This window comes from Yarrowia lipolytica, chromosome 1E, assembly GCF_001761485.1.
Source record: "Yarrowia lipolytica chromosome 1E, complete sequence".
Classification (NCBI taxonomy): Eukaryota; Fungi; Ascomycota; class Dipodascomycetes; order Dipodascales; genus Yarrowia; species Yarrowia lipolytica.
Genome location: NC_090774.1, coordinates 1,239,771 through 1,255,374, shown reverse-complemented (window position 1 = coordinate 1,255,374; position 15,604 = coordinate 1,239,771). Strand labels below are relative to the sequence as shown.

Here is a 15,604-nt window from a genome sequence, read left to right as displayed (position 1 = left end):
ACATCCAACTAGCCCACCATGGTCTCATCTCGTCTTGTTTGCCCACATAATCTGCACCATCTTGAATCGAGTGTACTACAAGTACTTGTACCATAGTTCCGTAATAGCACAATATCGAGACATTGTCACACTAGATGCACTTTCCAGTCAAACGCTTGTGGATACAAGTTCAGCATGCGCAGATGAGACGGCTACTCGGACAGCAGTTGCAGCATGAGCCAGTCTGCAAACGCTGAACAGAACATGTTATACGAGATGGATAGAAAATAACCCTGGAAACTCAGACATACACACGATACGAAAGCTACTGACTGTCTTCAAATCATAGTCCGCCACGCACAAGATACTCTCCACTGAAAACCGGTTCATGTCATCTCTTCCCTCTCCAACCCACCTACTACCGTACAGTACGGCTTAGTAACACGCCGTTCGAGAAAAACTCTGAGACATGGACCGATCATTAATTTTTGTCCCTAAAAGGCAACCTGCAGCTGGGAAGTTGGAAGAGTTAAATGGTGAACCTTGGTCACTTGCAGCTACAATATTGATGGAGGATTTCGGAGGGTTTTGGGGCATTTTGGAGGATTTGGGGACATTCTGGAGCACTTTCAAGTAGATTAACGTCGCAATTTGAGCCTAAAAACCACCAAAAAACCACTCTCGTCCCCTCTTATCGCCGATAATATCACATTCAAGACATTGTCGGACCCAAGTACCAGTCCCCCCGTTTAAACTTCCGGAAACCTTATATTTGTTCCACCCGTTATATCTCGACCGGGTAACCCGGACAAAATTTCTCGCCTCCTCAGAATATCTCAGCACACACCACACCTCCCCTAAACAGCCAGTGTGCAGCTTTCAAACGGCAGTACAGTACGCGACGCGTCAGAGCATCTCGGCCCCGCCACCCACGCGTATCCACGCAGCTTCCAGCTCCCCCGAACCGGAAAACCACACCTGCCACAGGGTCTTTTCCTACTCCGCTTTCAGGCTGGGGGTTCTTTTTTGGTATTTTAAACTGCACCGGCAATTGCAGCCAGACACGACATATACGAGGCGCCTATATTGAGTCTACGACCAGACCTTCAACCCGTCCAGTGCTCCGACCAGACATTCGGCCAGTCGAGAGAGTCACAGAGATAGGGCGACAGTAACGACGTCTTGCACACATCAATTGAGTATCTTCACATCACACGGCTGATTACTAAGCACATCACATCACCACTTTCCAACCCGCACACAACCGACCCGCTTTCAAAATGATGACGACCTTTGAGGACACGTCGCATCCCATCCAATTGCGTGGCGACGAGCTGAATCTGGACTCGGCCGCCCAGGTCGAGCCTCTGACCGTGGTGCTCAAGGACCAGGTCACCACCGCCACCATCTACCCCATCCGGAACCTGCAGTCTGTGCCCCAGACGTTACAGTACTTTCTGTTTGACGAGTTCAACATGGAGCTTGAGCGTGGCGACACTTTCCCCCATTACCATCCCATCCAGTTTGACGACTTTCAAAACTTTTGGTTTGGGACCTTTTCCGCCATCATGCTGCTTGGCAACGAGCCGCTCATTCGGGACGACCGGGCGTGGGAAAAGGAGTGCCTGGGCTCGTTTTTCATCCGCCCAAACTACCCTGGCCGCAGCTGCCACATTTGCACTGCCAACTTTCTGGTGAATGCCGGAATTCGAGGTCAGGGCATCGGAAGAACTCTGGTGGAGAGCTATATCGAGTGGGCCCCCAAACTGGGATACACCTACTCGGTATTCAATCTGGTTTACGAAACCAACGTGGCAGCACGCAAGATTTTCGATGCGTTGAGTTTCAAAAAGGTGGGAAGAATCAAGGGCGCAGGACACCTGAAGGATAATGAGAACGGGCCTGTTGATGCTTTGATTTACGGAAAGGAGCTGATTGAGGAGACTGACGAGTCCATCGGAGAACTTCGGTTCGATAAGATCAAGTACTACCTCGAAACAGGCAAGTATCCTCCTCAGTCAGACCGACAAGAAAAGTCTCGACTGCGATCTTCGGCAGCTCACTACCGTCTGAGAGACGGCAAGCTGATGCTCAAGGACCGGGAGGTGGTTTCGGACCCTGAACGACAGATCCAGATCGCCACAGAGGTCCACAAACAGAGCCATGCTGGTATCAACAAGAGTACGTCGATCATCACAGAGTCGTACCACTGGACCCGAATCAAGGAGACTGTTGCGGCTGCTATTCGAAATTGTGTCGAATGCAGAGAAGTGGCACGACCTCCTATCAAGCGAATCAAAAAGGACGACTTTGAGGACCTGTCTGCTCTCCAGGTGCATCAGCATGTGCCCAGCTCCTCGGAGCAGCAGACGCAACAGACCCAGCAGACCCAGAGCCAATCACAGCACCAGAGCCAGCAGTCGAGAAACACCGGAATGATGAACCTCGGCTCGCACATGCCTCTTGGATACAATATGAACCAGATTGGCCGCCTTCAGGCGGATCTGGGTCTTGACACGGAAGATGGACAGCAGCTGATGGCTTCGGTGGCTGCTCAGAACCGTGAGAACGAGAACGCTGCTAACATAGCCTCCAACAACCAGCAGATGAGCCAGTTTGACGTGGACCTGGCGTCCTACAACCAGGACGAGCAGCTCACTCGACACGACAATATCCCAGTTGATCCGCAGGTTGAGAACGCCTTTGAGGAACATGTTCACGGAGGCGAGGAGATTGCTATTGCCCGGGCGCTGATCCAGGCCAACGAGAGCAGTGAGGGTAAGGATGACCCCAGTGACTTTTTCTCTCAGTAGTGTGAAGGACACTGACGAGCCCTCGGACCTCAAGTCCCATGCAACTGCCATCTACCGGCACAGGTGCTTTTGAATAGGTGTTTGTTGCCATGGACAAAAAAATATTTCAACCGTTCTCTGCTCCCCCTTCTTGTGGAGAAGAGAACGCCCCAAAACTGTGTTGTGCAGAAAACGATGTCAAACATAACGACGAAACGATTATATTTAATGTATTATAGTAATAGAATGGAGAACGGTAAAACTGGTACAGTTCTGTACAGAGTAGTTGTATTACGTTTTAATTGGTCTATAAATATGTATATTGTCATCTCAGGCTTCATCCTTTACTCGGCGTAAACTCGCTCTCCAGCGGCATTGGCGTCGAACGCACTCTTGGTCTCGTATCCAGCCAACTCGCACAGCTTGTTGAACAGTCTCTGAACCAAACCCTCCTCTCCAGGCTTGCTATCGGGCCAGAGAACAGCAGAAAGACTGCTGGGGGTAGGTCCATCTTCAAAGATATCTCCCAGAGGACTCTGGATGGGAGTGCTCGCACCACTACCGGCATTGGCAAGCCCCCCCTTACCAACTTCTGTGCATGCCACCTTCATGGTGGGGATCTTGAGGGGGGGAGGTCGGTGAGTCTCGAGGGGACTGGCCTTGTGTCCTTCATGGTGGTTCTCTTCCAACTCGCACTTCTTCACATTGAACCCTCCAGAGCCGTAACCTCGAGCAGCCGAGGCCTTCTGGACTCGTTCCTCCAGCGACTGGACCTTACCAACAAAACTTTCCATGGTCTCTTCCACGTCCTGGATTTTGGACTGCAGCATCTTGGACTCGTATCTGATTCGAGAGCTCATGACTTCGACCTCGTGTAGAGCTGCCTTGAGGCGAGCCTCTTCTCTGTATGAGTTTTTGAGATACGATGTCAGCTTGTCGAACAGCACGTCATCTCGCATCTTGGCCTTGCCCAGCATTCGACTTTCCTGGTCAATCTGCTCACAGACATCCCGCATTTTCTTCACATGACGCTTGAAGAGGAAATGGTACAGTTGCGACTTTTCGTACGATCGCCGGATACGCTTTTCACTGACAAAGGATTTCTCCGGGGGCTGGCGGAGAATGAAGTTCTCAATCAGACTGAAGGAATTTCGACGCATAACTGATCGATGGTGCTTTTCCAGCTGCTCGGGAACAGACAGCTCGTGGTGGAACTGATCCACAGACTTGGATCGTCGCCGGAAATGAAGAGCAGGGTTGCTGTTGTCAAACGACGTAGCCGAGTGGTTCGTTTTCGTCGTTTTGATGCTATCCTGCCGACCAGGGCGCAAGTGGTGACCGTCATCATCGTCACTGCTGTCATCTCTGTATTCCTGAGGTAGAAGACGATCAGTGAGCATGTTGTCGAGAGGAAGGTCAAGCTCAGGAGTCGAACTGTGGCCTCGGATAGCGATATCGTCATCGACCGAGTCGTTAGGAGAAGTTGATCGAAGTCTACCTCGAATACCTCTGTAAAGTCTGGAAGGAGGTACTTCAACCACATCTCTGGGCTTCCTGAGCTTGAACATGGCCCGTCGAGAGGTGTCTGCACCTCCAGGAATATTGTTGTTGGTTGACACTAATGAAGTGGTTGTGGAAGAGGCTGGGTTTCGGATAACTCGTCTGATATCTCGAGCAGCTGCCAATTCGGTATGTCCAGCAGACGACATGGGAATACCTACGCAGTTGGATACAAGAGAGGCATCAACAGTTCGCTGGTGGCCCTTTCCAGCCCAGAGGTATTTGCATCGAGCTCCCTGGAGCGACTTGGTGAGTTGCTCCAGGTTGAACGTCTCGGAAGCAGTCATATGAAGATGCTGCTTTCCAGACACTTCCTTGATGGACGATTTGAACAGATCGATGATATCGGAGTTATAACTGCCCTTGTTGGTGAGCAAGTAGAGTCTATCCATGGTTCTTTGGTCGATGATTCTGGTCTTGGGAAGCCGTTCGTGTTTCTGAAATCGACTCAAGCCAGCAACAAACCCCTCGCAATCAAAGGGATCTTTCGCCACCTTGGAGTTGAGCACATAGGCCATTCGGTTTCGGACTCCAATCACAAACCCAATCAAACCAGCAACGGTTGTGGGTCCCAAAACACCATCTTTGGGCTTGGTGTTGTACTTTCGCACTCCCCACATATCCCACCACGTGTTGATGGCGTCAACTGTTTCGTTACAGAGAAGGCCATCGCAATACTCGGGTTGTAGTACTCCAAAATAGAAGAGAGATAGCTGCACAAGAACCACCAATTCCTTGGCAGCAAAAGTAATGGGCACACTGTCATGGATCTTGTAGATGTTCTTGAACTTGGCCGCAGCAGTTCCGGACGGCTCACAGATGGCCAATGATGCTCGACCTCCACAGCCCATTCGCTTTAGATTCTCATTGACATCGAAATACTCCCATGTCTTTCGTACGTCTCCGCCAGGCACGGATACCAGGGTCAAGAAGGAAGGGAACGAGGACAACGAAGTCACAAACAGTACTCCAAGTTCGGTCTCCTTAGCTCGAGCATAGCCCTTGAGAAGCTCGTCGAAATACGCTTTAGTTCGGGGGGTCCATAACGAGGGGTTTCTGGGCAAGGCCAAGACACCGACACGCACGGTGTTGGACTGGTTTCCGGTGTATGATGTGATGACGGTCACTTTTCGTCGTTCACACACCCACTGCTCGACCATGTAAGATTCGTAGCCATGAATCACTGCCTCCTCGCTCACCAGGCTGCACTGCTGTTCTTGTCTCAAGTAATGGAATGCCTTGAAGTCAACAAACAGATACCGCACCGTTTCTCCCTGAGGAAGCGTTCGCTTGGATGTTTTCTTTTCTGTAGTCACACACTTGTCGCTGTCGTCTGGACTCACTGCTGACGTCGAGCGAGAGTGTGTGCGGTGCATCATGTCCCTCAAATCATGCTGTCGTTCCTTCTCTCTGTCGTGGGCCACTATGTGGTGCATTTTTGTCGGAAAAGCAATAAATCGACTCCAGTTGCGAAATGGGTCAATAAAAAGACGTCCCCAAAGTCACCAGTCGAGGCTGTGCTCGTTTTTTAAGCGTCTGGTTGAGTCTGATGTGAGAGTCTGTTGTGAGAGTCTGTTGTGGGAGTCTCCCGGTTTGGGCCCTGTCGTAGAACCTACTTTGGGAAGGCTGGGTAAGACAGTGAGCTGGAATATCGGCTTGAGTTGTCTGTGCGACTTAATTCCGGGCAAATCCCTCCTGTCCGCGTCTGTTTGATGCTGCCTGGTGTGGGACTGTATATCGTGCAGAAGGCACCTATAATTAGTGCGGGCTGTGTGATGACGTAATATCGTCTGTGGGGAAATCACGTGTTTCAAAACTGACGCTGAGAGTCAATTGTTGAACAAATTGAGGTGAAACAGAAATCTGGTTTACTTACTAACTACAAGTAGTCACGTGCAACGTGCAAAAAAATACCATCCCCAAAAACTATTGCTCATACTCATATCCACACATACAGTTGCCACCAGCACCCGCCACCCAAACCGCCTACAAACTGTACTTTGCAACATAACTACTTCCATTGCACTACGGTTTTTTCTCGCAGCTTTACAGTTCTGTTGGGAGTTGCAATTTGAGAGAAGAACAGGAGCTGAACGGCGCAGTTTCCGTCGCATCTGAAATATGACAACGGAAATCGATTCTCCCAGTCTCGGGGATTCCGACGATACATTTTCCTGTCTCCTCTGATCACTTCCCGTCTAGATATAAGTATCATCCAACATTTTCTTTTTTCCTTTTTTATCCAGTTTTTTATCCAGTTTTTTTTCTTTTTTTTTCTTCTTCATTTCATACTGAATTTTTAACATTAAAATACGCCGACAGTCGTATCGTACTGTTGTAAGATTGCATCAAAAGTAAGGGCCCTATATGATTCACGAGTTGCGCGAAATGGGCGGAAATGGAAGCAAAAAAAGTCTCGAAAACGGACACCATTCGCTCCAGCTACACAAGATGACCCCAAGCTGCATCCCAGAGCTTATCGGAAAGAATCTGATAAGCCGCGGAGCCGACCCTAGAGTAAGATTGTACACGTAGTGCCAAGAAGCGGTGAAAAGTTGGTGGTGGTGAAAAATGCGGGGTTTTGAAGGTGCAACGAAAGCAAAGGGTATTAATAAGCCAATGAGATCATGTGACTAGGCTGTAGCACGGTCGTCACCAACATTTGTACCACCCTGGGACTCCTCCCTGTTGCATCTTTGGTCTCTTGCAGTCGGTCGTCCATGCAGCCAGACCTCTGCCACTTAGTAATGTTAAGGTTGACAAGTGGCATATCATCCTCTCGTCATCTACTCATACCGCCATCATGGAAACAGCTGCGATGGAACGTGAGGCGATATTTCGGTCGGCTGAAATGTCGCTGGTCCAATTGTACGTGGCCAGTGAAATCGGCCGAGACGTGGTTGCGGCTCTAGGAGAGTTGGGCGTGGTCATGTTCAGAGACCTCAACACCTCGGTCAACGTTTTTCAGCGGTCCTTCATCAAGGAAATTCGCCGCGTGGACGGCGTGGAGCGCCAATTGCGCGGCCTGCGGGCGCATATCGACAAGCATGGCGTGGCAATCGATGAGCAGCCCGAGGGAGTGGCGGCTCCGACTCTGGACGAGGTGGACAACATGTGTCACCAGGTCGGGGCTTTGGAGGAGCGCGTGGGACACCTGGACACAACCTGGAATGAGCTGGTTGACAAGCGTGCGCTGATTCTGGAACGTCGAGAAATGGTCCAGACGGCAGGCATCTTCTTTGCAGACGCCAGAGAAAACAGACACGAAATTCGAGCGTCTCTAGAGGGCGACCGAGCGGGCCTGTTGTACGACCTGGACGACCCTCAGCCAGACGTGGAGGCCGCAACAGTCACCTGGAACTCGGTGGCGGGGCTCTCGTTTGTCACCGGAGTCATCCCCTCGACCAAAACCGCCATTTTCGAGCGGATCCTGTGGCGATCTCTGCGTGGAAACCTGTATTTTCGACACCAGGCGATCGAAAAGCCGCTGGCGGGCGTTAGAAAGGACGTGTTCATTGTCTTTGGACACGGAGAGTCGCTGCTGGCGAAAATCAAGCGAATCGCCCTCACCCTGGACGCCACTCTGTACCCTGTCTCGGAGGACTTTGATACACGACGAGAACAGGTAGAAGAGCTAAACATCAAGCTTGCGGACGTGGACAACGTCCTAGGATCCACTAACAATGCGCTCATGACCGAGCTGGCTCTCGCTGCCAATACTCTGCCCCACTGGGAGGTTCTGGCCAACAAAGAAAAGGCCATCTACCACACTCTCAACATGTTCAACTACGACCAGACCCGTCGATGTCTGATCGCCGAGGGATGGATCCCCAAGGCGGACTTTAGAGCCGTCCAGGAGGTGCTCCGCGATGTGACTCTGTCGTCCGGAGTGGCCATCAATTCGATTCTCAACGAAATCAAAACGTCAAAGACTCCACCAACATTCCACAGAACCAACAAATTCACGGCGGCTTTCCAGCTCATTGTCGACGCGTACGGTATTGCGTCGTACCAGGAAATCAACCCTGGTTTGGCGACTGTTGTCACTTTTCCATTCATGTTTGCTATCATGTTTGGTGATTTGGGTCATGGTGTTATTCTGGCCCTGGCAGGACTCGTCATGGTGCTCAAGGAAAAGAGCATTCTCAAGATGCGAAACCGAGACGAAATCTTCGACATGGCCTTCTCGGGCAGATACATTGTGCTACTGATGGGCATCTTCTCGCTCTACACAGGTCTCATGTACAACGATATCTTTTCCAAGAGTATGACACTGTTCAGATCGGGATGGGCCTGGCCTGAGAGCTGGGAGGAAAAAGAGCGTATCACAGCCCACCAAACGGGAGTCTACCCCTTTGGCCTGGATCCCGCATGGCATGGAACAGACAACAACCTGCTGTTCACAAACTCGTACAAGATGAAGCTGTCGATTCTCATGGGTTTCACCCACATGAGCTACTCCTTCTTCTTCTCTTTCCTCAACTACAAGTTCTTCAACTCGCAGATTGATATTTGGGGCAATTTTGTACCTGGCTTGCTGTTCATGCAATCCATCTTCGGTTACCTTTCGCTCACCATTGTGTACAAGTGGTGCGTAGACTGGATTGCCAAGGATAAGACCCCTCCTGGTCTGCTGAACATGCTCATCAACATGTTTTTGAGCCCAGGCACCATCGATGCTCCTCTGTATCCCGGCCAAAAGTTTGTGCAGATCATTCTGGTGCTTATTGCGCTTGTCTGTGTTCCGTGGCTGCTCCTTCTCAAGCCGCTCTACCTGCGACGACAGCATAAGCAGACACAATATGACGCCATTCGACAGCCCAATGCCTACCATATTGGTGACACTGACGACGACGCAGACTCGTTCGATATGACCATTGAGGAGTTTGAAGAGGAAGGTGAGGGACACGAGCAGTTTGAGTTTGGAGAGGTGATGATCCACCAGGTGATTCATACCATTGAGTTCTGCCTCAACTGTGTGTCGCATACCGCTTCCTACCTGCGTCTATGGGCTCTGTCTCTGGCTCATGCCCAGCTGTCTACTGTGCTTTGGGACATGACTATCCAGGGCGCCTTTGGACCCACGGGACCCGCCGGTGTAGCCATGGTTGTGATCATGTTTGCCATGTGGTTTGTTCTGACGGTGGTCATTCTGGTGATGATGGAAGGAACATCTGCTATGCTTCATTCCCTCAGATTGCACTGGGTTGAGGCCATGTCCAAGTTTTTCGAGGGAGAGGGGTACGCCTATGCTCCGTTCAACTTCAAGGACCAGCAGTAGATGTTGGCCCATGAGTTTGGGGTCATTCCCTTGATCCAAACAATACAGCCGCAGCTGTACGTAGAACTATTAGAGGTGACTAGACGAGCCTACGATAATGTATTATGTGATTATGACTGACTTTTTGGTGAGACCAGCGACACTTGTCTGTACTTGTACTGTACCTGTAGCTCATTTTGTTGGTGGGTCCAGCAATCAAGTCAAAGCCATATTTCCCGAGCTCCGGCATTATATTATTCCACGCTATCGTACGCACCAGTTGGTTCTCACAGTGCTTTGCTCATACTCTTCCATTGGAGTGTTTACACTACTAAAAAGTCTCTGCACAACAGCACACAGCATCCGCCGGCGACCGTGCACCGGTCTGAAACTTGAAAATGCGGCCCCAGAAGGTCCATCCATACTCGTTTTCGAATCTGGCGCCAATCGATCAACTTTTCCGGCCCCCAGCGGCCTCCTCAACCCCTATCGACACTCCAGAGATTAAGATTCATGCACATGCACTACTTGTAAACATGGCGACTGGTGATGTTTCCAGTGCACCCGCAACCCCATCCAGTTCAGCCTTCGTGTCTCCTGAAAGCGATCCCATCAAAGTCACCGACTACCAGGTCGCCGATCCCCAATTTCCCACTTCAAACAACCAGCTTCGTGGCCCAAATCTCCACCTCCGACGCACCCCAAACAAAAGCAGCTCACACATGTCACGAAGAGACAGTTTGGAGAAGCTGGAACGCGACCTGCGCAAAACGTCCAGCATATCTTCGTTCAGCGAGCGCAAATCGCCGACCAAACCGCGCTCGCGCCGAAAAGATACAATCGAAAACTTCCTATCAAAGACTCCCATCATTCTCAAGAGCTCACTTGGACAGTTGCGATATCTCGTTCTGGTGGAGGGGTTGAAGGCCAACGACCAGGCAGAATGCACCTACCGAGCAACAGTGTGGTCTGTTTTGCTCCAGGTGCCTCCCACCCGTGCTGAAGACTACATCAGACTCATCAAGCTGGGCCCTTCGCCCATGTACGGCAAGATCCGAAACGACACGTTCAGGACAATGGCCACAGACACGGTGTTCAAGCAAAAGGTGCCGGAAGACGCGCTCATCCGAGTTCTCAACTCATACGCATGGAAAAATGAAATGCGCGAGCAAAAGGCGAGTCTGGAAGAGGGCATTGACCACCTGCAAAAATCACACCGAGATCAGTACGTTCAAGGTATGAACGTCCTCGCAGCCCCGTTCCTGTACGTCTGCAAAAGTGAGGCAATGGCATTCAATCTGCTGGACGTCATGTTGTCTCGGGACTGCCCTCTCTACGTAAAACCCACTCTGGAGGGAGTGCATTCTGCTCTGGCCCTCATCGACAAGTGTCTGGAGATCATTGACCCAACTCTTTACAAGTACCTCAACTCCAAGATGCTCAAGGCCGAGTTGTACGCGTTTGCATCGGTGCTCACGCTATCTGCTTGCACTCCGCCGCTGTCTGAGGTGGTCGTGCTGTGGGATTTCCTGTTTGCCTACGGGGTTCACATGAACGTGTTGTTTGTGATTGCGCAGGTCAATCTCATGCGAGACAAGCTGCTGGAGAGCAAGTCGCCCATGTCTCTTCTGCGGTCCCTGCCTCCATTGCGAGCCCAGGAGATTATCAAGCTGGGCATGAGTTTCGTTGCCAAGTTGCCCGAGGACTTGTATGATTTGTTGGTGAGGCATCCATATGACGAGGCGATATATGAGGAGGTCAAGACCATTTAAGGCGAGACGAGAGCGACAAGAACCAAGAGACAAGTCGCCAGAAGCGAGAGACAAGAAGTGGTCACAGCAAGGTATTTTACCACCTACAAGTAGGACGTTGACTGAAACGACCCACACTGCACATACAACCACGGTATTGTGCCCAGAGCTCGCCGTGCATACCTATTTATGATATACAAGAAATGCTTCATGACTTGACTTAGCTACAACGCGTTTACTGGACATGATCGGAAGGTGGAGTATTAGCACCACCAGTATCTCTGATGCAGTCCTCGTTCTCATGGATTCATCCAACCCTACTACAAGTACTGTAGCATACACTTCTCTGTAGTTACCCTGCCTGTGACGAAACACCTGACAATCGTTGAATGTACCAGTCGTTCAGGCAATGAGTGAGATGGACGTGATCTGAGGTCGTATCTTCGTATCTTCGTATCTTCGTATCTTCGTATATTCACGTCTTCACAACCCACCTGAAATGCTCTCTGTTGACTACCAAACTGATTCTTGGGTTCTCGCATCTCATCGACGTAAATTCCAGTCTGCAAGTTTTCCATTTTTTCCCATTTTTTATTGGTTTTTCCGGTTTTTTTCTTCCTTTTTTTTTTTCTTCTTTCCTTCCAAACACTATATTTGCGTGCATCAACATGATGAAAGCAAAGGGGGCGTGTGAGAAGTAAAATGATCCGGGGTAGACCTGGGGGCATTTGGGGGTCCAGAAGACGGCGAAAAACGACCGGCGGACCCTCGGTGTCGTTTCAGGCAACCTCACGGTCTCCAAACGCCGCTCCCAGCCCCAAATATCCACCTCCAGCATGGTTTCAGAGTTTGGTGCCATGTGGTGCGGTGCAGTGCAAGTCGAGGGCGGTCCAATAGAAAGCGCCATTGCGATCGGTGGCTAAAAACAGAAGCGCCAGTTGCCCCGAAAGTCAGGGTATATAAAGCGGGTGGTACGCTGTTTGGATTCTGTGAACCCCAAACTAACGGTAAGTACACCTGGAGAAAGACCCGATCCGCACAACCAATGATGAAAAACATTATGGTATTAGGAAGAGCCAACCTACAAAGAACATGGGGATACTCAACGACAAAAGAAAACAATCGTGATGTGATATCTGAACGTGGTCGCTTTTTTCAACCACCTTGCTAACCTAGCGTGAGGGAGTAGGGTCATGTCTGTGGGCTGAGTTTGATGGTGGGGGAGACGTTGCATCTCTGACTCGGCCCTCAACTTTATGCCTCGATACGAGTCTGAGAGTTTGGTGGACCATGGAGTATCTGTACCATAGAACGAGCAACGTTTCTCTCGTGGTTCATGTTCAACGTGTGGAATTCTATGTGTACGTCTTTTTATTTATTTATCTTTATTTATTGATCTTTATTTTATTTATCTTAATTTATTGATCTTTATTTATTTATTTATTTTCATTTTTATTTTTTAATCGCATTATTTTAAGAGAGAGCTGGGTCAGAGTTAATCCGTCGATCACATTCAGCGGTTTACCTACAGTACAAGTACTTGTCTTATTAAATATAGAGTTTAATGTATTAATGTTATAATAAAAAAAATTAAATAAAAAACACAATAATCTAAGATTTATTTTTATTTTTATTTTTATTTGTTTTTATTTTATTTTTTAATTATTTGTTTGACATTCCACGAGTGTTCAGAACTGCGACAATGTGAAAATCGCGCTCTTCCTACTCATTTTTCTACAAATTGCTTTCTTGCTGCTCATACCCTTATACAAAAATCCAACTATTCAAATGTACAATTAATGTAAAGACCTATAACCCCGAAGGAAACTCGGTATCATTATATCCAATCCAGCCAAAATCCATGATGACAAACACAATAATGATAGATGAACCTTCATATCAGAGTAGAGAGCGTCACAATGTCTAGCTCGTTCGCACTCCACTGCTCCGATTGAGAGTCCTGGAACAAGTGTCTCTCCGTTGCGCTCAACTATCTAAAACACATTCATGTCAAAACACTCCTCCGAGTAATAACTCGCAATGACACTTCTCCTGCTAAACCGCAGGCCCGTCAACTTCTGCATCGCCACTCGACTCGTTTCCACACTGGCAAACTTGACGTAAACCTTTCCCACACCTGGACGAGTCTCAAAGATTAGCCGTCGATACGACGCCTTCATGGCCTCGGGGTCAGGTCGTGGGATCTTGATTTGGACCTCTTCTCCTCCTCCATATTTGAGACACTCGGACTCGACCTGCTCGGTGATTTCTCTGTAGGCCACATCATCCAGCAGCTCGTCCAGAGTCACCAGGTTGAACAGAACAATGACCGACGACTCCGGCCGGCTCTTGACGTCATTCATGACCGTCACAATTCCCTTCAACCCGTTGTTGGACGAACACGACAACTGCGTGGGTCCTTCACATGCTAGCATTACCTTGAGGTTCTTTCCACCAATCACCTGTCCTGACAGCCCTGAAACGGCGTCCTTGACCACCTCGGGGTCCTTGTAGTCCACCAGAGCAATGCCCGCCGACTCCCGAGACGGCAGCTGTCGAATGAGCTGGAATGCAGAAAGCTCACCGAACGATGCTGTCAGCTGTCGCACCTGGTCCTCTTCTACGTTGAACGGAATATCCCACACAATGATTTTCGTGTTGGAGTCCTCCACCACAGAAGCCACCTCCTTCTCCTCGTCCAGCGATCTTCTTGAAACTTCGCTTCTCTCTGGCGTAGGACAAATGTAGTTGGACGGTCGTCGTATACTAATGGGGGGTCCCGAGTAATTGATACCTAGACCAGACAGAGCCAGGGCTAAGGTTGCCATTTCCGCAGAAAAGAACTCCACTAACACCTCGGGGAGACGAGGATGCTTGTAAACTCCGTCCACAATCCGTTCCTTGGATCCCTGCAGCTCCAGACCCTCGATGAAGTCTGTGAAGAAGCTCTTGATGGCCACCGTGTCGATCTGATCGGCAGGAATACCACTCAGAATCAGTCTTCGCGCCACCCGTGAAAACTCAGGTCGAACAGATCCCTTACCGTTGTTGATGGGTCCCGTGTCCACCAGAGGCATCATTGCTGCCGTCTCGTGGTCCGTGGGCTGATCAGGCAGACCTTCCACCAGTCCCCTCAACACATTATAGTTGACTTGGGTGGGACGTCCCGGTAACGGAAACAGACCCGATCGTTTGGCCAGCTCAGAACTGACCCGCTCATATCCTCGAGCCTTGACATCCCAGCCCGTGGGAGCAGACAATGGACGCTCGTCGAGAGGCACCACGCTATCGTCGATCGAAACGTCTCGATCTCGTTCGCGGGTTCGGTCACGTGCCCGTTCTCTGTCTCCTCTGTCTCTATCCCTATCCCTATCCCTATCCCTATCTCTGTCTCTGTCTCTGTCTCTGTCTCTGTCTCTGTCTCTGTCTCGATCACGTGGTCTGTCACGTGTGCGATCGTCGTCCCGTCGGTCCCGTCGGTCTCTACCTCCATCTCTGCTGTATCTGTCCCTTCGATCTCCTCGATCGCCGCGATCTCGATAATCTCGATCTCTGTGTCGTTCTCGCTCCCGCTCACGGTCCACCGAGTCGTCCCGTCGACGCCACCGCTGGTTACGGTACCGGTCCCGCTCGCGGTCTCGCTCACGGTCTCGGTCTCTGAAGTCCCGGTCCCGCTCTCGTTCTCGATCTCGGACATCTCGTTCGGTGTCGCGCGAGTCGTGGGAACGAGGTCGCGGCGGCTGTTGCGTGTCCAGCCCGCGCTGCGTCTGCGCCAAAAACTCCTCCACGCTGTTATTCATGCTGAAACAGACGGTTGGAGGGTGGTGATGTGGTGTGTGTACAGTTCAAACCAGTGAGTGCTGAGTAAGTACGCTGCAGGTGAAGAAGGACAAGCTTCACATCGGGTAGGGTAACCCAGGCAGGTCTGGTGGCAACCATACAACCCAGGGAGTAGACCGAGTAGAAGCAGATGCTTGGGGTATTAGGGCTTGGATGTCTTTTAAGGTCCACTTTTTGTGTCTGTGCTACTTTTTTTCTGCCCATTTTCAGAACTCACGTCCTTTCCTGGAAAAGTCTTCTTTACTTGACATTTTGTTAAGAGCAAAAGCATGCTGGGGGTTCATATTCGGTGTTCTAAAGATGCTAGAGAAATTGTAGATGAATAAAGCGATAGACCGCAAACATATTCTTAGCAAATGTTTCTTTTTGGCACAATTCATCTCCAAAAATGTCTTTAAAACTCCATCATAAAACCCCATCCC

The 15,604-nt window shown here is 50.1% G+C and overlaps 6 protein-coding genes across 6 annotated transcripts; 3 read left to right on the top strand and 3 right to left on the bottom strand.

The window, feature by feature from the left end:
* Positions 1-1,259: 1,259 nt before the first annotated feature.
* YALI1_E12541g (uncharacterized protein) lies at positions 1,260-2,792 on the top strand (the record flags this gene model as incomplete). The annotated part of the gene is made up of 1 exon (XM_503758.3): positions 1,260-2,792. One exon carries the CDS (start codon positions 1,260-1,262, stop codon positions 2,790-2,792), a length of 1,533 nt encoding a protein of 510 aa, XP_503758.1.
* A 323-nt stretch (positions 2,793-3,115) lies between these two features.
* Positions 3,116-5,767, bottom strand: YALI1_E12496g (uncharacterized protein; the record flags this gene model as incomplete). Its single annotated transcript, XM_503757.3, has 1 exon — positions 3,116-5,767. One exon carries the CDS (start codon positions 5,765-5,767, stop codon positions 3,116-3,118), a length of 2,652 nt encoding a protein of 883 aa, XP_503757.3.
* A 1,367-nt stretch (positions 5,768-7,134) lies between these two features.
* Positions 7,135-9,612, top strand: YALI1_E12482g (uncharacterized protein; the record flags this gene model as incomplete). The annotated part of the gene is made up of 1 exon (XM_503756.3): positions 7,135-9,612. The coding sequence occupies one exon, from the start codon at positions 7,135-7,137 to the stop codon at positions 9,610-9,612; it is 2,478 nt and encodes an 825-aa protein (XP_503756.2).
* A 377-nt stretch (positions 9,613-9,989) lies between these two features.
* Positions 9,990-11,363, top strand: YALI1_E12454g (uncharacterized protein; the record flags this gene model as incomplete). The annotated part of the gene is made up of 1 exon (XM_503755.3): positions 9,990-11,363. One exon carries the CDS (start codon positions 9,990-9,992, stop codon positions 11,361-11,363), a length of 1,374 nt encoding a protein of 457 aa, XP_503755.3.
* Positions 11,364-12,444: 1,081 nt separating this feature from the next.
* YALI1_E12421g (uncharacterized protein) lies at positions 12,445-13,240 on the bottom strand (the record flags this gene model as incomplete). The annotated part of the gene is made up of 2 exons (XM_068282963.1): positions 12,445-12,697; positions 13,152-13,240. 2 exons carry the CDS (start codon positions 13,238-13,240, stop codon positions 12,445-12,447), a joined length of 342 nt encoding a protein of 113 aa, XP_068139064.1.
* Positions 13,241-13,336: 96 nt separating this feature from the next.
* Positions 13,337-15,142, bottom strand: YALI1_E12402g (uncharacterized protein; the record flags this gene model as incomplete). The annotated part of the gene is made up of 1 exon (XM_503754.3): positions 13,337-15,142. One exon carries the CDS (start codon positions 15,140-15,142, stop codon positions 13,337-13,339), a length of 1,806 nt encoding a protein of 601 aa, XP_503754.1.
* Positions 15,143-15,604: the final 462 nt, after the last annotated feature.